At 40.3% G+C, this 23,423-nt stretch overlaps 1 protein-coding gene across 1 annotated transcript in view; it reads right to left on the reverse strand.

Moving 5' to 3' along the window:
* Positions 1–22,735, reverse strand: part of ANO3 (anoctamin 3) — a 138,030-nt gene extending 115,295 nt beyond the window's left edge. Inside the window, exons 1-3 of the mRNA XM_061610608.1 lie at positions 22,577–22,735; positions 20,774–20,874; positions 15,659–15,703 (exon numbers count right to left, since the gene is read on the reverse strand). Coding sequence (XP_061466592.1) covers positions 15,659–15,703; positions 20,774–20,874; positions 22,577–22,729 — 299 coding nt within the window. The 5' untranslated portion in view covers positions 22,730–22,735. The remainder of the gene's footprint in view (positions 1–15,658; positions 15,704–20,773; positions 20,875–22,576) is intronic.
* Positions 22,736–23,423: the final 688 nt, after the last annotated feature.

Genomic DNA, 23,423 nt, shown 5'->3' on the forward strand with positions numbered 1-23,423 from the left:
GCATCTATCCCTAGTTCCCCTAAACTGGCATGGCCTGTTTTCATCGTTCTCCGTGCATTGAGAATCATCAGTTTATTGTGAAACTGGTGGCCACCTGAGGCTTGGAATACATAACCCAGGTATTTTAATGAATTGACTTGCTCAATTTTATATCCATGTATCTGCCATTGGTGCTTAGTTTTTTTCCGAGAGAAAGCTATTATTTTAGTTTTCTGGTAATTGATTGTCAAAAGTTCCGTAGAACAGTAGGTTGCAAGTTTAGCTAGCAGACGTTTCAAATCAATTGGGGTTCTTGAAAGCAAGGCTACATCATCCGCATATAATAAGATGTTTCTCGGTTTTTTAGCCAAAATGGGCGGATGAGCAGAGATTGAAGTTAAATTATGTACTATGTCATTAATATAAATGTTGAACAGTACCGGGGCTAATACGCAGCCTTGCTTAACTCCTCTTGTTGTAGGGACAGGATTAGATAGATGGCCTTTGATGTTACATCTTATTTGCAGTAAGGTGTTATTGTAAAGACCTTGTATTAAAGCTATAAGACGCCTGTCCATACCAAGATTATTAAGCTTCGACCAGAGGCGAGGACGAGATATTGAGTCAAACGCAGATTTTAAATCTATGAAGGCCATATAGAAAGTTCCTCCTTTCTGCCCGCATATTTATCAATTATTATTATTATTTATTAAATTTATTAGTCGCCCATCTGGCTGGATGTCCAACCACTCTGGGCGACGTACAAGATAAAAACAATACATTAAAACGTTAACATTTAAAACCATAACAATAAAAACCTAACCCACCCCAAAAGCCTGCCTGAAGAGCCAGGTCTTCAAGGCCCGGCGGAAGCTCATCATAGAAGAGGCATGGCGGAGATCATTTGGGAGAGAGTTCCACAGGGTGGGGGCCACTATTGAAAAAGCCCTCTCTCTAGTCCTCACCAGTCTAGCTGTTTTAACCGGTGGGATCGAGAGAAGGTCTTCTGAGGCTGATCTTGTTGAGCGGCATCCCTGACGATGCTGGAGGCGCTCCTTCAGATAGACTGGGCTAAAACCGTATAGGGTTTTAAAGGTCAAAACCAACACCTTGAATTGGGCCCGGTAAACAACCGGTAGCCAGTGCAACTCCTTCAGCACTGGAGTGATGTGATCTTGCTGGTGGCTGCCTTTAATCAGACGAGCCGCCGCATTCTGTACCAGTTGCAGCTTCCGGACCATTTTCAAGGGTAACCCCACGTAGAGCGCATTACAGTAATCTAGGCGAGAGGTGACCAGGGCATGTACTACCGGTGGGAGCAGATGGTGTTGGTCAGTGACGCAGGTTGTGAGACTCACAGACAAGGTTTTTAGCAGAGAGAGAGAAACCTGAAGCAGAAGGGTTAAGCTGTGAGAACAGAGTTCCAGACAATCAAGGTCAGTGTGGCTGGCTGAGAGTGTGATAAGCTGGGAACTGGCAGGAACTCTTGTGTGGGGGAAGAAATGTCAATGGAGGAAGATGTCTCTAATGTCTTTGCCTAGTAAAGACTCTTACATGAAACTTGCCTGGCCTGTCTTATTCCTGTCCTAAACGGCTTTTGGATTCAAACCACGTCTGACCTACACACGCAATTCGCAACAGGGGTTATGGGCCCAGATTATGAGGCGTGGTAGCGGGTTTGAGAGCCGGTGAAGTGGCGTTGTTGCAGAGAGAAACAAAGCGCAAGTAAGAGGCAAGTAAGAGTGGGCGACATGGTTGTAAATCTGTCTTCCGGGATGCCGATGGAGAGACTGAATGCTGTAAATTACTCCAGCTGGAAGTGGAGAATGAGAGCAGTTCTGATTAAAGAGGATTTGAATGATGTCGTGGAAAACCCCCCTCCGGCAGCTCCTTCAGCAGCGTGGCTGAAGAAAGACGAGAAAGCGAAGGCTTTTATTACTCTGGGGCTATCAGATTCACAACTGTTGCTGGTGAGTAATGAGCCGACAGCTAATCAGATGTGGGAAAAGTTAAGAGCCGCGCATGTACAGCAAACTGCGGGAAGCAGGCTGTGTTTAGCACGGAAGCTATATCAGATGCGTTTTACAGATGATGTGACTATGGAAGAGCATTTGGCTGAATTTCGTAGATTAAATGCTGAGCTGCAAGATCGAGGCGTTCATCATAATGACTTGCAGATGGTGTATCTCCTGTTATCTTCATTTGATCAAAAATGGGACGTGCTGGTCGCTGGTCTAGAAAGTCAACCTGACGGGACTCTAACTTTGGACTTTGTGGAACAGAAACTTCAACAAGAGTGGTGTAGGAGACAAGAAAATAAGAAAATGGACTTAAAAGAGGCTGAGACTGTGTCTGTACAACATCGAAATCAAAGAAGCAGGGAAGAGACTAAAACATGTTATTTTTGTGGATCACGTGGATATATACAGAGACATTGTTTAAAGAAGAGGAATAACAGAAACTTTGAAAGTCAGAGAGCAAGCGTGAACTTTGTTTCTAAGGAGAGCAATAAACTCATTAACTCTAAATGGCTTCTTGACAGTGGAGCGTCTAATTGCCTAATCACAGACTCTAGTTTATTTTACACTTCAAAGCCGACGCAGGAGAAGATTTATCTGGCTGACGGATCAACTCAGGACGCTACTGCGAGAGGAACACTGAAGATGGGTAATTTGGGAATTTTAACAGATGTATTATTGATTTCTGGTTTAAAATATAACATTCTATCAGTGAGAAAATTGGCTCAAATAGGTTGTAAAGTTACATTTGAAGGGGATAGATGTTTTGTGAGAAAAGATGGTGAAATATGCATGCAAGGGAAATTACAGAACAATATGTTTATAGTTGAGTGCAAGCTTGATAAAGACATGTGTGCTTGGATAGCAGTAAATAAAGAGAAACATGATAATTGTGTCCATGAATGGCACAGAAAACTAGCACACGCCCATTTTCAAAAGATACAAAACACCCCAAAATATAGTCAAGATTTGAAGTTAAAACACTGTGAGCATGTGGATGAGTGTGAGGTATGTTATAAAACAAAAATGACTGTGAATCCAGTAAATAAGAGCTGTGAAAGCACGACTTCAGAACCCTATCAACTTATACATGTGGATTTAGCTGGACCTTTTCAGTGCTCAAAAGGTGGAGCAAGGTTTTATTTAGTGATTGTGGATGATTTTTCCAGATTTACACATGTGTTCTTATTGAAAAAGAAAAGTGATGCAGAAGAGAAATTAAAGGCATTCATACAGAGAACAGAAACACAACATGGGGTTGTTATCAAAAATATCAGATCAGATAGAGGTGGTGAATTTACCAGTAATTCATTTCAAACATATCTGGAAAAGAAGGGGATAATTCAAAGTCTAACTGCTCCCTTCAGCCCATCCTCCAACGGCACGGCAGAGAGGAGGAACCGGTCATTGCAGGATTCATTGAGAGCAATGCTAGCAGATGCTGATATGAATAACACTTATTGGGGTGAATGTATTCTGTACACTGTTTATATTCAGAACCGCCTAATGCACAGAACAATAGACATGTCTCCCTATGAGAAACTGACTGGAAGAAAACCCAGAGTGAAACACATAGAACGTTTTGGGGCAAAATGCTGGGTACATGTAGTAAAACAAAGAAGACATGGTAAATTAGGCTCAAGAGCGCAGGCAGGACGCATTTTGGGATTTCAGAATTCATATTATAGAGTTTGGTTACCTGAGAAACAACAAGTAGTGTTAAGCAGAAACATAAAGGTGATAGATAAACCTTGGAGAGACAGTCAAACAGTGATCTTAGAGAGTGAAAGCAAACAGGAAGCTGCGGATGTTCCTTTCGGGCAGCAAATTCCATTAAAAACTGCATTAAAAGATTTGATCCATGGCAAACGTACTGTTAAAAGACTGAGAAGTGAAGACATAACAACACATGATACAGAAATACCTAGTACTAGTGGTGCTGGTCCGAGTAAAATTGAGAGTGAAGAAGAAATGGAAATAGATACGGTCAGGAAATCAGAGAGAAAAACGAAAGGTCAACCTCCTCAGAGATTTGCATTTAATGTCACACAACAGAATAATGAAACAGATGAAATTCCAGTAGAATGGGAAAAAGAGGGACCAATAGATAAAGAAACAATGGATCTAATGTGGAAGTATTGTGTTGAAGAATGAAATGTAATTGTATCATCAAATAAAAGCAAACATGAATCTGTGAAACTTGTGTAAATAAAGAATAAAGAGAAACTGAACTGAACTGAAACTGTAAATAGAAACTGTAAGAAACCAGGTACTGATATGTATTTGTAATGAAAAGTTAATGTTGTAAAAATGTAATAATTGTAACATGATGTTTTGAAGTCTGTAAGTCTCAGGTGGGGGCTGTTGGTCAGTGACGCAGGTTGTGAGACTCACAGACAAGGTTTTTAGTAGAGAGAGAGAAACCTGAAGCAGAAGGGTTAAGCTGTGAGAACAGAGTTCCAGACAATCAAGGTCAGTGTGGCTGGCTGAGAGTGTGATAAGCTGGGAACTGGCAGGAACTCTTGTGTGGGGGAAGAAATGTCAATGGAGGAAGATGTCTTTAATGTCTTTGCCTAGTAAAGACTCTTACATGAAACTTGCCTGGCCTGTCTTATTCCTGTTCTAAACGGCTTTTGGATTCAAACCACGTCTGACCTACACACGCAATTCGCAACAGATGGTTGGGAAGGTAGGGGCACAGCCTCCGTATCAGATGGAGTTGATACAGCGCCGCCCGGCTCACAGCCGAGACTTGAGCTTCCATGGTCAGCTGGGAGTCAAGAATGACCCCCAGGCTGCGGACCTGGTCTTTCAGGGGCAATCGTACCCCATTGAGCACCAGGTCCACATCCCCCAGCCTTCCCTTGTCTCCCACAAACAGTACCTCGGTTTTGTCAGGGTTCAGCTTCAGCTTATTCCTTCCCATCCAGCCACTCACCGACTCCAGGCACTTGGACAGGGTTTCTACAGCCAACCTCGGTGCAGATTTAAATGAGAGATAGAGCTGTGTGTCATCCGCATACTGATGACATTGTAGCCCAAATCTCCTGATGATTGCCCCCAGATGATGGAGTACTAATATATGGTCAAATATCGATCTTTTTGGGCGAAAGCCCGCTTGTTCGATCACTAATATATCATTCTGATCAAGCCAATCAATTAATTTTATATATAGGTGGGCTGCATATAATTTGCTGATTATATTTATTAAACTGATCGGCCTGTAATTCATCGGATCATTAGTGGGACCTTTTTTATAAATAGGAACAATCGTGGCCATTCCCCAATTCTCTGGTATTTCTAATGATGAATCAATATACATAAAGAGAGAGGCAAGCACAGGGGCCCACCAGTTTGCATTGGCTTTAAAGACCTCTGGGGGGATATTATCCAGCCCAGGGGCTTTGTTGGATTTCAATTTGGAAATTAGGTGAATAATTTCCTCTTTAGTGACTGGGGGCCAGTCCTGAAGGCTCCCATTTAGGGAATAGGAATCTAGTCTTAGATCAGTTCGATCCAAGAAGAGGTTTAAAAAGTAATTTTCCCAGCCATGAGCTGGGACATTTGCAGAGTTTTGAGAATGTGCTTTTGACCAATGGTGCGTAGCAAGGCGCCAAAAAATATTTGAATTTTTTAATTTTGCAGCATTAAGTAAGTTTTGCCAAATGGTATTTCTTGTTGTTTTTTGTCCTTAATTAGAGACTTATATTTTTTCTTTGCTTCGCAGTATTTTTGTAGATCTTCTGGTGTCCCCATGGCATTGGCTCTCTGGTAGGTATCCATCAGTTGTCTTTTAATTCCAGCGCATTCACTATCAAACCACGTCTTAGATTTTGGGTGGTAGGAAGTAGTACAAAGACGTGCATTTTTTGTGATGACTGCTTGTAATCTTACCATAAGTTTTTGAAAAGTGAAAAGCGGATTAGTATCAGGAGTAGGTTCTAAAAGTTCCTCTTTGATTTCAGTAATGGTCGAGGAAACCAACGCATCGGAGATCTCAGTGTCAAGCTTGGGGATCCATTTGACTCTAGTTGTACATATTTCTACTTCATTGTCAATAAATGTCCTATGAGGTAAGTGAATATCTACTAAGTTGGATTTGATTTCTGTAGTGACTGGCAAATGATCACTTTCTGGGTGATTTTTGATATGGAATTTATTTACCAAATAATAAAGTTCAATTGAGACAAAGACTAGATCGATAAGGGACGACCCATTAGATGAGTGATAGGTAAGATCTCCATTGATGTCTCCAGAAGTTTGTCCATTTAATATGATGAGATTCGCTTTAGTACACATCTTCATTAGCAGTAATCTGGCATAATTTATACCACTGTCTTTAGTGCATCGAGGAGGTATATTTATAATCTCCATTGGTAATAGGGGTAATTGATGGTATTTTCGATATAGAGCCGTGTCTGACGTACCGATCCTTGCATTGAAATCACCAAGTGCAATCAATTGCTTTTCAGGGTTTTCACACATCAGCTTCGTTATGAATGCCTCTAACAAGGAGATACTTTTGGTAATTATTTTATTGCTTCGCACCAGAGGTAAGTATGCGTTAACAAGTATTATTGAAAGTTGAGTAAAATTCAGGATGAGGGCAATTGCTAGATCTTGTAAATACTCGAAAGATGTAATTTTGGCTTTCAAAGAAGTTGAAATAAAAGTGCAGATCCCTCCTTTTGGTCAACCTCCCCTTTCACTAAGTGTAGCTGGGAGGTGAAAGGATAAGTAGCCATCAAGAATTGGTTCATTTAGAGTCCAAGTTTCTTGGAGTGATATTATATCGTAGGAAGTCAAAAAGTCTTATGTATCTTGAGTTGTAGATTTACTGTTCCATCCCGCGATATTCCATGATAGTATTTTTAGTTCCTCAGCATTTGAATTAGATTTTAGTCAATTCAAGGAATATTGTATAGTTGGGCTTTGTTGTGGAATCATTTCCCTGTGTTCGCTTTCCATAGATGTCTGACACTGAAAACTCTCAGGGATGTTATCACCTGAGGGGGGCATAGCAAAGATGGAGGAAGTGGCTATTGGAAACTTATTTGAGGGGCTAGTACATGGCGGTTGTATTGTATTGGTACCGTGGGGTGGTTCTACATCATCCCAAGAATTAGGCACGATTGAGAGTTCGTGTGTAGCAGGTAAGATAAGCACCTTTCTTGCATTTTCCAAGGTCTGCAGTAAGTTTTTTAATCTGTCAATAATCTCCAGCTGTTCTTCAGGGTTAAAATCAGAGAATGAATCAAGGAGGAAGATTTCTTCAGGTAATGTATTCAATATCTTTAGATTATTAGACATATTTGGCGAATCTTTATTAGTGACTTTCGTCATTAGTTGTTGTTCGTCTAACACTATGGAGGAGTTATCCCTCTCTTCCCTTTTAGTCTCCTTTGTTGGTTTTAGTTGTATATGTGGATTCGAATATGATGGTAAAGAATTCAAAAGACTTTGCGGCGGAGCATGATTTTCAAAGTATCTTGTTATCCATAGATGCTGGGACGGGAATTTAGTTTTGTTTCTATACAGCAAATTTGTGGTACTAATATCTTGGAATGTGACAACTGCTCTAGCTGTGCTATAATTATAGAAAAGATATTGAACCGCTATGATTGAATTTATGTTGATAAGACCTGGAACTATTCTCTCAAGTAGCTCCCATAGATGTTGTTTTCGATCAATTTGTGCAAGCCAACCCTTAGGTTTTTCTTGATTAAGGATCAGCTCCCAGTATTGTCTTTTCTGTTGATTTATTATCGCCTCATTATTACTTCTGCATTCCGGTTGAATCAGGTTGGGCATGATAGAATTTCGCTTTTCTAACCTCTGAGATATAATCTCTTGAGGTATATGTTGCGCCAATATGGCGTTGTCTTCCTTCCGGGGGTACTCGATCTCTTGAGAGTTTTTGACTTCCTTCTTTTTCTTAGCTCTCCTTTTCCTTTTTTTTTGTATTTGTAGCACAGCGCGGAGGATCTAACAACTTATATAGATTCCCAAAGTTCATGTGTGACTTTCGGAGAAATCTAGAATTTTTTATATTTTTGCTTTTCTTGCACTGTTGTGTTGTTTGTGAATTCATATGAGCATTATTCTTTAGGCCAGAGTTCAAATCCTTTGTCATAGTTTGGGAGACGTGATCTTTTTGCTGGGTTTTCTTTGAGGGGCTTAGTCTGAGAATCTATTTTTGAAATGAGCTCTGTTAACGTTGTTAGTAAGGAATTTGACTCAGCAACATATGTGACAATTTGCAAAAAATATTGTATAACTGCTGAGATCCATTCTTCATTTAACCCATTGTCTCTGTTTGCCATGCTTCGCATGGTTAGAGTTGCTTTCACATAAATTATGAGACACTTTGTTGTCCAAATTTCCCTCTTTATACATAGCTTCAATGAAATCTGTAAAGTCACAGACACTGAAATCGTCATATTCCGGAGAGTTCGCTCTTAAAGGGAAAGTTATAGAAGATGTTGAAGTTTCAGTGTCTCTATGAGTTAGTGGCTCTGGTGTTTCCTCTTTATGAGAGGATTCTAAAGAAGGCATAGAGCTGGAGATGGATAGGTCGGCTGCAGTTTCTTTTATAGCTAGAGCAGCAAGAGCGGTAGAAGCAGCACATTCCTCTGCCTGTTTTAGCTCTTCAGCTAAGTTTAGACAAGGTGAATCCTCCCACTTCTGAGCCAGCACTTCTGAGGCACTTAAAGAAACATCAATAATATTCTTATCTGATCTTAAGAGAGGCATACAATTTGAATCCGGTGTTGTTACTTCTTTCCCTTTCCCTTTTTCTTTTCCTTTTCCTTTATAATATTGAGTAATTTCTGTTTGTTTGTGTTGTGCGGGAGAGATTCCCAGCCTACTATAGGCATTCCTGTTAAGAACCATTACTATTTATCTTAGGTTCTTCTGAGGCAAGATATTATTTATCTTAGAGTTCTTCTGAGGCAGGATGTTATTGTACTCTAGAGCTGGCTTCCCCTCCTTGAAATTACTTACAGTTGGAAGGTGGTTTCACGCCTGTGACTCAGCGTCTCCGTCAGTTCAGAAGGTTAGTTAAGGTTTGAACTTACATCCAGGCGTTGTTCTAAATGACAAATTCTTAGAGTGAATCTTGCAGGCAGTCTTTGTTTGTGTTGCTGGCAATAGGCAATAGACAGGCTCCGAAGGACAAAGCAATTAGAAATAATTAGAAAGGGTAGAAGTAAGACGATATCATAAAAGGACAAGGAAAGCAGCCTTTCAAGGGAGCATTCATCTCAGGCAAAGTATAGTTATTATAAAGTTCTTGGCAAGCATGAATGCAAAGTTTTGGCCTTGAAGTAAAATTCCTTAGTCTGTGGAGCTCCAAACTTAGCGTCCTTCTAGTTCCCTGTTTCTACAGAGAATCTAACCTAGAAAGTTATATTTCTCTCATTATTCATCCTAGAAATCTGTGTTAATTTTATCTTTATTAATTTCAAAGCCTTTTTATTGGTCAATTATGGTGAAGAGAGCTTTTTGTGTTTCAAACTGGAGGTTATGCTCTATTTCTATTTTGGGCACATTAACAGCTGAATCTGAAACATTAGTTTGATGTAAAATCAGACTGATTACAATATGTTAATACTTAAACAATGACTCTAGCTGTTGGAAAAAACAAACTTGGCCTACCCAAGAGGCATGTGTTCAACCTGCTATGCTTAAACTACTCCACTTAAGGAAAGGTGGGCATGGTCAATTAAAAACATAGAGCACACCTAGAATTTTGCTAGAATATATTTCATCTCCCACTGTTTGATCTTGTGCAAACTGAGACACTCCTCATGTCCATTGGAAACAATTCTGCAGAACAGCCAGTGCCATTATTCCACAATTGTTTTTGGAGCTTTTTTTAGTGTTGCAAAGTATTGCTGTACTTCACATATTCACAGAAACAGAAGCAAAAGAAAATGATTTACTGCAGGAAACTTCACTAAAATTACAAAGTAAATCAAACATATTTAAAGTGACTATCTGAACTGTATCAACTGTTTTAACATTGTTGCTTCCTCCTGCTAAACCAAGATCAGCACAGCACATATCTTGTTTCTGTTATTTGGGCTGATTGCAGGTGTTGCCACCACTCACCATATGTTCAGAGGCAAATGTTACCAAATCCTTCCAAGCTACATTGGAAGTGGATTGGACTGTGAAAGACCAACCCAAATTGTGTTTGCATTTTGACAAATTTGTAGGGCAGTACAATATCTCAGAGAGGGGGTCAGATCTTCTGCTCCCCGGTGCATTCACTATAGCTGCCCAATTTCCCTGCTTTTTAAATCAAATCTTTATTTACAGTCAACTGACCACAAATACAGAACATATTATTAGATGCTATGAAATAAAAGACTACATAATAACACAAACTACAACATACAGCATACCAGATTATAAAAACAACTCCATTAGTTTAATTGCCATTAACAATCATATGGGGTCTGGTCAAGATGGCCAAGTTCAGGAATTTTGCCACGTGCTCAGTAATTTCCTTATCTGAACCCTCAAGTAAAATAATCAGAAGGGACTCAGAGGAACAGCTTGCTTTTAAAAGTTTGATAGAAATATCTGTTGGCTATAGGTACATTCTTAAACTGCAAGGTTTTTTGTCCATTAGTGAATTTCATTGCTTTTTAAACCGGGCGGTAAGAAATGGGAACCTGTGCAAATTTGCTGAGAATGGATTGATTATTTGCATGTTTATTGAGTTCAGTGGGATGTACTTCCCTGCAATCATGCTTAGGATAGGTGAAACTGACCACAGGAGATGGGAAGGGGAGGAGGGGGAGGGGAGCAGGCAGGAGGGGGAGGGTAGGTTTGATCATTTGCATGTTTATTGAGTTAGTGGGATTTACTTATGTACAATCATGCTTAGGATAGGTAAAACTGACCATGGGGAGGGAAGCCTGGAGTGGGCAGGGGAAGAGGAAGAGGGGAGGAGAGGAAGAAGGGGGAAGGGAGAGGAGAGGGGAAAGAGGGGAAAGGCAGGTCTGATCATATGCATGCTTATTGAGTTAAGTGGTATTTACTCCCATGAAATCATGGCTAGGATAGGTAAAACTGACCATGGGGGAGGAGGAGGGGAGAGTAGAGGGAAGGAGGGAAGGGGGGAGAGGGCAGCAGAAGGAGGCAGAGGGGGAAGGAGGGGATGGGAGGGGGAGGAGGAGTGAAGGAAGGGGAGGGAAGGGGCAAAAGGGAGGCAATGGGAGGGAGGAGGAGGAGAGGAGGGCAGGTATAATCATTTGCATGCTTATTGAGTTCAATGGGATTTACTCCCATGCAATCATGCTTAGGATAGGTAAAACTGACCATGGGGTAGGACATAGAGGAGGTGGAGGTCAGAGGGGAGGGGAAGGAGGAGGAGGGGGAGGAGGGGAAGGAGGAGGAGGGGAAGGAGGAGGAGGGGAAGGAGGGGATTGGAAGGGGATGGGGGAAGGAAATGGAGGAGTGAAGGAAGGGGAAGGGAAGGGGCAAGAGGGAGGGGATAGGAAGGAGGAGGAGGGGAGAGCATGTTTGATCATTTGCATGCTTTTTGAGTTCAGTGGGATTTACTCCTGTACAATGATGCTTAGGATAGGTGAAATGGACATGGGGGAGGGGCAGGGAGGGGAGGAGGAGGGCAGGGAGGGGGAGCAGAGGAGATTGGGTGGGTGGGCACTGGGCAGAGAGGAATCCCCTTTGCTTTCCAAAAGGGAAACTGTGAACAATATCATTCTTTTTCAGGGTTTCCCCCACCTTTTTATTCTACAGCAGACACATGTAGCCTCCCACCCAAATTTAAACCAAAGCGATCACTGGCCACATCCACACCAGACCTTTATTTCACTTTAGACAGTCATGGCTTCTCCCAAAGAATCCTGGGAAGTGTAGTTAGTGAAAGGTCCTGAGAAATGCTAAGAGACACCCTGTTCCACTCACAGAGCTTCAATCAGAGTGGCTGACTGTTAACTCATTTTGGCCACAGGAGCTTTGTCAGCAGAATAGGAGTCTCCTCTCAGCACCCTTCACAAGCTACACTTCCCAGGATTCTTTGGGGGAATCTCAAGTGAAATAAAGATCTGGTGTGGGTGTGGCCCCCTGATTAGGCAAGCCCAGCAGCTGTAAGTCTGGCTTTTAGAACACTGACAGTTGGTTCTTACGGAGCATCAGTCACTTCAATGCTACATTTCTTAAATTAATTAAAAGTCAGTCAGGCATTTTTTTTTAACTTTTAAACTGCAGAAGATAAAGGTCAGAGTATGGGGCAAAGTCACTAACAGGATTACAGGTACTCTGTGAACATGGGTGATTTTTAATGAATTTCAGTAGATTATGAGAACTCTCACAGAAAAAAGTCCAAAAGGGGACTGGGGTTTTTTCCTCTCTTTTTAGACTTTGAACTCTATTTTCTCTATGACTGTTTTGTGTATCTCCATGAAAATTTGTTGTTGTTATGTGCCTTCAGGTTGACTACGACTTATGGTGAACCTATGAATCAGTGAGCCCCAATAGCATCTGATATAAACCACCCTGTTCAGATCTTGTAAATTCAGGTCTGTGGCTTCCTTTATGGAATCAATCCATCTCTTGTTTGACCTTCCTCTTTTTCTACTTCCGTCTGTTGCAGCATTATGGTTTTTTCTAGTGAATCAAGTCTTCTCATGATGTGTCCAAAGTATGATAACCTCAGTTTCATCATTTTAGCTTCCAATGATAGTTCTGGTTTAATTTGTTCTAACACCCAATTATTTGTCTTTCTCCGAAAATTTAGAGGGTTGTTAAGCAAGTGTTTCTGAGTTAAGGACTATAAGTTTTATAGGACTATAAGTTTTATAACGTTTTGTTTTGAAATGAGCTTATGAGAAGCATCAGAATGGCATGGGGAGTTATCTTCAATTTAACATTGCAGAATGTGAAAAATCTATGCTGATTATAGTATACAGCCTATCTCATGGCTGTATATTTAAATGTGCCCTGTGAACAGGTCGTCAGAGAGGCACACATTGCAATGTGCAAACAGAATTCCATTTAACACAGCAGGACTATAAATGCCTGCTGAATTCAAGACTGAAAACAAATGCATAAACTTAGACTGCAGGTGAAGAAAAAACTGCTGGAGTTGCCACCCTGGAGTTACAGGGTCCAGTTCATATGCACCATGTTTGTCAGGTGATCATTGCAACTCCCAGGTAATAAGATGGTTATGTGAAATGCATGTCCTAGATCAGGTATAATAGACAGTACATTTCCATCATCCAAATGATAAGTGGACATCTTATCATTTGTGGCAACAGTTCTTAACTATTGCCACAAGAAAGAGTCACATGAACTGGCCTTTAGGTGAAACAAGGATGTAATCTGCTTGGCTTCTCTTTGGTGGGAAAAGTGGTGGAAGGTTTATTTCAAATTTGATTGATTTCTATATTGTTAACCCAGTTTGGATGATCACTTTGGGGCTGTGTGAGCAGGTTCACCACATGGCCAGGCAATCCATACAACCATCAGTTGTTATTGCCAAAATAAATTTGCTACCACAAGATGTGGTGGTGACTTCAAGTAGGTTAGAGAAATTTATGGACTATAAGGCTGTTATTGGCTAATAGTCATGATGGCTATATGCTTCCTCAAGGCTCAGAGGTCGTATGTCTCTGAATAGTAGTTTCTGGGAGACATGAGTGGGGGAGTGTCATCGTGCTCATAGGCTCCTGCTGGGAGAAAGGGCGGGATCTAAATCAAATAATAAATAACATAAATAAATGTCCTGCTTGTAGGTTTCTCATAGGCATCTGGTTGGCTGCTGTGAATACAGAATGCTGAATTAAATAGGCCTTTGGTCTGTTCCAGCAGGGCTTTTTTTATGTTCTTACATATGCTTCAGAATTATTGTTTTTACCTATAAACAAATTTATGCAAATATACCAAATAGATTAATTGACTAAAACTCATATGATTAATTGACTTTCTTTAACTGAGTTGTAGTCCTTTTAATTTCTCCCTGTGCTTTTGTACTTCCTTTTTTTTTTTTTTGATTGGGTTGAATATTGCCTCTCTGCTTTTCTCAACAAGGAAGGGAAAGGGCAAAATACTTTTTTAAAATGAACATGAAAGCTTGAAATTCAGGGAGGGTAGCTTGAATATCTCTAAGGAAGCCAGGTCCCCTGAGGCTGTGACTCTGGAGGTAAGAAAGGTCAAGGAGAATTTCATCTGACTGGGATTATCCTTTGGGAGTTCTGCCTAACACCAAGAATCTGAGCTTTAGAGAGCAGTGTTAACAAAGAGAAGCCACCAATGCATTTTTGAACCATGATTTCATTATCCTTAAAATACATCACAAGAGCTCCAGAGGAAATAAACAAATTAAACCATAATCCAGCTAAGTCATATTTGTTAATACCACATGAATATATATCCAGGCTCTAGGCTTGGATATTTGCAGGGGGCAGGGCCTCTGGTAACATTTGATACATCATACAAAGCAAACCATATATATATATATATATATATATATATATATATAGTGTATTCCATTAAAAGCAAGCACGTGCATGACTGGGAAGAGGAGGGAAGCAGTTGTAAATTTATCTATTAAAATATTTCAATCTGTTGCTATTTAACATTGAGATCTGAAAATGGCCAATGGGAGAAGTGATCTAATAATGTCTCAGGCTATTTGAGAATCTGGCACCCAGGAGGGCTGCAGAGTGCAGACCACTGGTGAGATGATGTGTGGCATGAAAGAAAGGACACCCAAAGACATCCCTTTACCACCTCAAAATTAAGATAAGCACAACAAAATCCCTGCATCCATCAATGAGAATTTCACCAAAGGTTTATGTTGCCTTTTATCATTTTCAAATACAAGATCTGTTCTCATTAATTGATGGGAAATTGACAGAAAACACACACACATAACAAAAATTTTCAGCACAGTGTTAAACTCCATGCTTTGTGCACAAAACTCCAATGTCTGTCCTGGCCATATTCAACTTCAAGGTTTTCAGCCAGCAGGGCTGGGAAAGATGGTGAGAGGGATCCTGAGATGTGTGGGCAGAAGGAAGCTCAAGGAAGAAGACTTTCTCATTCCCTTCTTCCCCTGTATCTTTCTGAAGAGTTGAGATACTCTCCTGAGTGATGGAGGATGGAGATGGGGGCTGCTGAGGGAGCGGGGAACTGATCAAAATGGGATGGAGGCACATTGCAGGAGTGATGTTCTGCTCACACCAAGTGCCTCCTCCCAATTTTAGGAGATTCCATCATTCCACCTGGAGCCCCCCCCCCAACATACCACCTCCCACAGCACTCAGGAGGATCCCTGGAGAAGCTTTTCTGGGAGCACAGAGGGCTGCAGGAACGGTACACTACAGGAAAGCCATCTTTTGCAAGGTTTCTTCTGCTTGCCATTTTCAAGATCCCACTTCTTGATGGGGATTCTAGGTGTCACAAGAGTAAGTTGCTAAAAGCTCTGTTATTGGCTTGGATGTCACATGCCCATTTTTTAAAGCCACTAGCATACACAAACAGCCACATTCTACTGCTTTCATTAATTATAAATCAAGTTGTTTGGGGTTCTCTGTAATAAATTTACAACTGCTAGGATGGATTGGTTTTAAGCAGGGTGACTATCTGGCAAAATTAAAAGCTATGCATCACCCACCAACCTGCCCATGGTTTTGCTCCTCCAGTCAGTGTAATAACATTTTTTCCTGCAAGAATAGCAAAAGTCATTTGAGAACATTTTATATAAATGAGAAGGAAGCAGACAAAAGAAACAGAACATAGCTACTTTGTAACATGCAGATTTACAAAATGAAGGCAGGGAAAAAAGCACCATTCTAAAGGCAAGGAGATATTTTAAAGCTCATTAACTCGGGAAACCTCATTTGAAATTATATTAAATATTGATAGCGTGGATAAAAACTGAGCTACTTTAAATTAAAGATTTAACATGCACTAAGAGATTACAGGTTATAGAATGCCCAGAGACTATGGAATTTTTCCCATTTGGTTGTACTTTGATTTCTTGATAATGTGAATAGCATTGCCATGATATCAGTTGATATGTCCCCACAATCATGGGCAGCAAATAGATTGCTTTTCTACTATAATTTTTTTTTGTTACTCTTAAACAAAGAGAGTTAAGGCTGGAGTAAAAAATGTCATATAATCTTTGTTGAAATTTTCAGTGAGAATATAAATTGAAAAAGCTATTACTAAGGCAAGCCATAACATAACTTCATACTTTCTTCATACTGTTGGAATTCTGTCTTACAGTTATTGATGCTTTAAAGAAAAAAGAAAAAAGAAAAAAGAGCATTGATACTGGAAGGATTGACAAATTCTTGTGGAATTAAAACCATAGATTTTATTTATACAAATCATATTTAAAAAAGTAAGCACACACAAAAATGACAAACACTCATCCTATAGGGTTGTATCCAATGTTAGTCATAGAGCAAGCTGAAATTAATGGACATGACTAACTTAGGCCAATTAATTTTAGTTGGTCTATTCTGAGTGTAACCTAGTTGGACACAACCCATAATGTAGTTATTTAGCAATGTAGTGCTAAATAGATTGTGCCATCAGTGCACAAGAATTGTCCTTGTGCACAGAACAATCTCCCCCTCTCCTCCCCCTTGCATGCCCTCAAAATCTGTTTTGAGGTTCCCCCAAACCTTCAGAGCAGATTTGGGAACTGTGTGGAGTGCACAGAGGGAGAGGAGAGGAGGGAACTCCTATTGCACTAGTACTAGTGCAAAAAGTTAGTTGAATACCATCCTATATTTGTAATTTAATCATGTTTTTAACTGGCTGCTTTCAAACTTTTCATCTTATATGCTTTTATATAGTTTTACTGTAATATTGATTATTTCTTAAGCTGATGGGTCATTTTTGCTGTGGATTTTATTCTTAGCCAGCTTGGGGTATTTTTTATTAAAAATATTACCGATAGATAGGATATAAGATGGATCATATAAGACAGAGTGTATGGAACCCAGTACTGGAGAAGGGACAACTTATTCATTTTACCATGGCTGGGCTCTCATCTAGCCTAAACGTGGTGGTAGGACCAATAATTAGTGCTGAAGACTGATGTGCTAATCTTTGAGACCTATCTCTGCACAGCAGAGCTGAACAAAAAGATTTTGCATGTTGGTAAGGAATACATAGTGTTGGCTCTTCCTATTTTTTTGGTCATCCTATGAGCCATTTATCAGTAAAGAACAGCAGCCCAATTATGCAACATTCTTCCCTTGCAACAAGAAGCTTTAAAGGCAGCTGAAGCAAGGCAGACCATCTCTTCTTAACAAATAATAGCTGCTATAGCTCACTTTAATTTCATCTGTATCCCAATTCCCACCCTTCCTACAAAAAGTACACACCAGTTTATATAGTTCTTCGGCTTAGCTTTAGCAATGCAATTACATCTGTGCCATTTGCCAGCTTGATCCATTGGGCCAGACTATCCATTTTTCCATTACAGATAAGGAGATGGGCAAGGACAACTAATAATACAGGTGGTCCACAGCAGTATGAACAATCTGAACCTGACTTGGCAACTGCTGTTGCTTCTCATCTCTAATCCTGAAAGAATTGTTACCCTCTCCCAGTTGACACAATGGGTATGGAATCTGCTACACATAGTATTCTTTTCAGATTAATCACATTCGCCTTTATATGTTATTGGTGTGAAGGGGGTTCCATAAGCAGAAGCAGCAAGGTAGCTATGTTGCAGGCACCACCAAAGTGTTGCACAATTCCCTGCTTTCCCCATCCATCCAATATGGAGAAGCCTCTGTGTGTAGAGCTCTGCATGTGTAAGCTTCCACATGATGGTGATTGCACAGGGAATTCCAAATAGTGTAGAAGCCTATCTGCATACCCTTCCCATCCTTCAGCTGCCTAATGTATGGATATTGGGGGATGGGGCCAGGGAACCTACAAAACCTCAGCCCCAGTCTCTTCTACTAGTGGAGACCTCTTCACTTGAATGAACAGATGTTCTGCTGAAGCACAGTTTCTAAAACGAGGACTCAAAGACTTTTGATGCACAAAGATGGAAGTTGTAGAAAGTCAGAAGAAAATATGAGGGACAAAGAGGCAGGAGGAGCAACAGTGGGCAGCTGCAGCAAGAGCAGGAAGGAGGAAGAGTAAGAATAAGCAGGAGGACATTGTTCTGAACTGGTTTAAACTCATTTTAATATTGTATTATACTACTGTTGTAGCCTGCCTTGGGACCTTAGGAACAGATACGAAATCCAAACAAACCTTCCTACAGATCAAAAGATGGGCCACTGGTCTCTTTGTTGTGAAGGCAACAGTGTCTATATTCTTAAGTTTTAGCGTTTTCCAAAGGAGTCCTTTGCAAGAAGAAAGATGTCGATATGATGGGAAACTTTCAAATAACACCATGGCTGGATCTTCAGCTTGACTGCTATCCTAAGGGGTGTTCAAATGATCTCATCTGTGTATACATCCAACATGTGGAGGGGAAAGCAGACCACACCTCCTGACGTTGTCTCCAACATCTTGCACACTGATGGCACCACCTCCAACATCTGTGCATTCAGAGTGTCATTTGAAAGGGGACTGGGATCCTCAACTGTGGGAAAGTCTACATGTATACATCCTCCCAGGAATGATGCACAGTTTCAGAAAACATTGGGAGGTGCATTAGGCTGGGAGAGAGAGTAGGCCAAGGTCACACAGTGAGAAAGGACAGATTTTAAAGCATAAATGCAGCTGGATTAGTCACCAAAGTGTTAGGTTTTAAAGCTCTTCAGTATGCATGGAATAGCTCACATTGTACAAAAAGTTCTGCATAGACCAATGCAGGAAGGACTACAAAGAGCAATCCTTGTTTTTAAACATTCATTGTGAGTTTCCTTGTTTTTCTTTTATTAACATTTCCCACTGGTGAAGTAAACGAGATGAAAATAACGGGTTGTTCACAGGATTGCTAAAGGCTATTGTAGTCACTCCCTGAAATTGATTTGCTTTCTTCTCTTTAAGTTGATGGCTCATTTTCTGACGACTGGTATAATCCATAACCCATTTAATTCTGGAAGAATCACACTGTGTTTAATACAACTACTCTGTAGTAAATGGGCTCTGGACTGCAGCCAGTGTGCTTGAGTCAACAGCTATAACTGCCCTGCTTTGCTCCTTAGGGATTAAACAGGATTAAGTGGGAGCAATGGAGGGGGAACAGGCTGGGTTATTTAAGTTTCAGAAGCTTGTGGCTAAAGACAGTTTTGAATGCGATAATCCTAGTCAGCCAAATAAAAGTGGAGTGATTTCCTCATTCATTGGGTAGTGCAAGTTCATTATATCCAAAGGGGAAGGATGAATTAAAGTTGTGCAGGCTGCTTGTGCATTCTCTTAAAAAACAAGACAAAAACTCCTGACTAATTATATGTAATAAAATGTATGCATTGTATGCATAATATGTATAAAAAATTCAAGCCCCATGCAGTACTATATTTCTGCAGCATAGTTTTATGTATTAATACACATATTTTTATACAGTTGTCGTATACATACACTTATGTGCTGGTTACTTTCAGAAAGCTGGAGCGTATATGTGTAGAATATGCATATAATATTATACAAATGATCATGTGTATAATAATGCATATAGCATGGGAGAATTGTTTGCATTCTAAATGGAACCAGAAAAAAAAACTTGCTTCTTGTTGAGATCAAGGAACAAGAGGGGAATTAGGAAAAATCTGTGCAGATAAACTCAACAGCAAATTTTTCAGAAAATTCCTTCCCTAATCCAGTTACAGATTATGATCAGTTTGTTGAAGCTCTGTCATATCACATATACATGATCCCAATCTAGACAATGGGTCTATGTGCATAGAAAGGGCTCTATGTGCATTCTGCTTGATTGGAGACCCTGAACCAATTGGAGCACAAAATTATGAAGAAGAGGCATACATGTGAACATCTGTATGCTGTTCTAACTTTAAGAACTGGTACCTGAGCTTGTTCTTTCCTTCTCCTTCTTTCTTCATTTTTCCTTTTGTGTTGTGTCTTTTATATTCTAGTCTGAGTGCAGGGAAGCCGTTTTGGCTGGATAGCAGAGTGAATAAATAAATAGGTGCATAGGACCCTTTCTCAATAATGCTGAATTCACAGCCTCAGGGTAGGGTATGGTTACTTTTCTTGGAGGGGGAGTGGCCAGTGTTGCGTGGTTCTCCCCAACACACACACACACACACATACCCCTTTAGTTATGCTTACTTCCTACTAAAATTTGTGGGACTCAAGTTAGCCATGACTAACATCCAATTGATTATAATGAAACCAAAGCATGAATTTATCTCCTAGCCCAATCTAGACTTCACCCACTTTTTTAAAATTGTGAGCTGAGCTAAGATCTTGCCGTGGGTCTGGCAACTTACAGTATTCAAAGATGGTCATCTATCCCAGTTGTGCATACACAATAGCATGATAATTTCATTATATTGTCTTCAGATCAAATAATGATCTGAATCCATCTGGAGAGACCTTATTGAACACCCCATACTACTGAAGTCCAGGAAAATGACTTGGCCACTCTTTCTATGGGTTAACAAAACACTGTAATGTCAGAGAGTATCTTTGTATGGAATTTTATTATTCAGATTTCCAGAAATCATCCATATTTTCAGAAGAAATATGGAAGCACAACTGTACAAAAATATCATTTTTGAGGTAAAACATATTTCATTAACACATGCATAAAAATAATCAAAAACTGGGTAAGTAGGAAATTATATTACCTAAAAGGCATCCTGATGTTCATTCTTTCAGCATATTTGCACAATGTGTCCCAAGGACAGTGAATTTTGACAAACATAATATCATTGTTTGTAACAGCTGGCTGAAAAAGTAACCAAATAAACACTGATTATCATTCCAAATTCAGGTGAACACTGACTTTTATAGCAAACTTGACACTGAAGTTTGGTCACTATTGGTTATGGAAATTTTGGCATTGAAACTGTGATTAAACGCAGACTGATACACATGTGAGAAAGGAAGAGGTCAGATGTGGTACCCAAACTATATTGAAGGCTGACACTACCAATGTTTTGAGAACAAGATTCACCTGTGGAAGGTTTATTGGCTACCCTCTTTTCATGTGGACAAATGTAACATATGAACTAAGACCCTTCCAGACTTTTGTAGTGCTGCCTCATGGAATCATAGAATAGTAGAACTGGAAGGGGCCTAAAAGGCCATTGAGTCCAATCCCCTGTTCAATGCAGGAATCCAACTTAAAGAATACCCGGCATGTAGCTATCCAAGCTGCCTCTTGAATGCCTCCAGTGTTGCAGAGCCCACCACCTCCCTAGGTAATTGGTTCCATTGTCATACTGTTGTAACAGTTAGGTAGTTTTTCCTAACGTTCAGCAGAAATTGGCTTCCTGTAATTTGAGCCCATTATTCTGTGTCCTGCACTCTGGGATGAATGAGAAGGAGCCCTAGCCTCCTCTGTGTGACAGCTTTCCAAGTATTTGAAGAGCATTATATCTCCCCTCAGTCTTCTCTTCTCAAGGCTAAACATGCCAAGTTCTTGCAGTTTCTCCTCATAGGGCTTTGTTTGCAGTCCCCTCATCATCCTTTGAACCTGTTCCAGTTTGTCTGCATCCTTCTCAAAGTGTGATGTCCAGAACCAGATCAGCTGTTTATTTGGGATTTTTCTGCATGCTTCTACATGATGTCATTATCATTCCATCACTATTCCAGAATATTGCTGTCATCAGGCCACTTTTTCTTCTATTGCAAAAATTCCAACATTTGTGAAAGATACAGAATAGTTCCACAATATTTTCATTGTGTGACAAGTATTTGACCAATTTCCCACCTTTATGTGTGGTGGTGGTGGTGGGGTTGAAGTGATTATCATTTTGTACCCTTTCCCTGACTTTTTTGACAGAAGGCCTGTCATTGCAGTCTCTAGAACACTGGATAGCTCAGACCAACCCAGTGAACTCAAGTAGTTCCTGATTGGCGGAATAAGGAAAAGAAGGGGTATGACAATGAGAACATTTATTTATTTATTACATTTATATATGGCCCCATAGCCGAAGCTATCTGGGTGGTTTACAACAACATTTCTCATTCTGAATACATCTCATCATTGGTGTGGATGGAAAAAAGCACAATCATTCTCCAAAAAACCCCCAGAAATATGCAATGGTGGTGTGGACGGTCCACTATAATTTTGCTCAAAAAAAGCACCTATAGCACTATAAATAATATGTCTGCAAGGGCCTCCGGGCAATTTTAAATGCAGCCAGAAACAATTTCCACACTTTTTTGTGGCACTTTTACCAGCAGCTGAAATCAAGGGAATTCCTAAGGGCACTACATCCTCTGGGGGAAAAAAAGGGGGGGGAATGGGTGCTCAGCTTCAATACCGCTGAGTGGGAACCAAGCAGTATTAGAAAGAGAACCACCAAGCACCTTCCAGAACATTTATAGGTACCTTTCGTATCCCATATGGCACTAAGGAGGTAGGTTTTTTGCTATTTAGACTAAATTCTAGTCACTGTGGAAAGGTGGAAAATGCAACATACCTCTCTTTCTAACATTAATCCTTCTGCCCGCAGGTTTTTTTCAAAAGTGCTTCTTTTCTCAATTTGTGGACTGGACTTTTTATAGACTAAAATGTAATCAATACGTTTTTTGCCATCCTTGAAGAAGAGACCTGATGTTGCTAGGGCACTCATATCATTCTGAAAGAAAACAAAATACAGTTAAAAAAGGGAGGGGGAAGATGCTTAAACACAGTTTCATAGTTCATAAGATCTTTTTTTTTAAATGAGTGCTATTTCTTTAACTCAGAGACAGAGAGAGAGAGAGAGAGAGAGAGAGAGAGAGAGAGAGAGTATGAATGACAGAAGGAAGGCCTAGAAAAATATAATTCTCTCCCCTTCTCAAATAATTGGTGTCTGAAATCTGGAGACATATGGATGTGGGGCAGTGGCTGGAATAAGATAAAGGTTTTGCCAACTGTGGCAGTTACATTTGAGTCATGCACATGCAGAATGACATCACCAGTTGTGGCACCACCCAATATTAAGCTAACGCCTGCCTATAATGCAGCATGGCACAATTATGCTACATAGAAAGAAGCTGACTGCAACACCGCATAAAGCGATAATACTTTCAGGTAGGCAAGGTTTAGGGCTGAAAGAAATGGTCACATGGAATTGCTGTATGTATTGGATTTCTGCTGATGGTCAGCTAGTCACATTCAGCTCTCCGCATGCACATAGGATTGAAGCATGGGTGGAGAACCTCTGGCCCATAAATCAAAACTAGCTCACCAGGGCTACAAATTTGCCTCACAAGGGCATTTTCCCCACACCACATCCACCTGTCACATACCTGACGTGATATATGCTTTTTAAAAATGTGTTT

Source organism: Rhineura floridana, chromosome 2 (genome assembly GCF_030035675.1).
Source record: "Rhineura floridana isolate rRhiFlo1 chromosome 2, rRhiFlo1.hap2, whole genome shotgun sequence".
Taxonomy (NCBI): domain Eukaryota; kingdom Metazoa; phylum Chordata; class Lepidosauria; order Squamata; family Rhineuridae; genus Rhineura; species Rhineura floridana.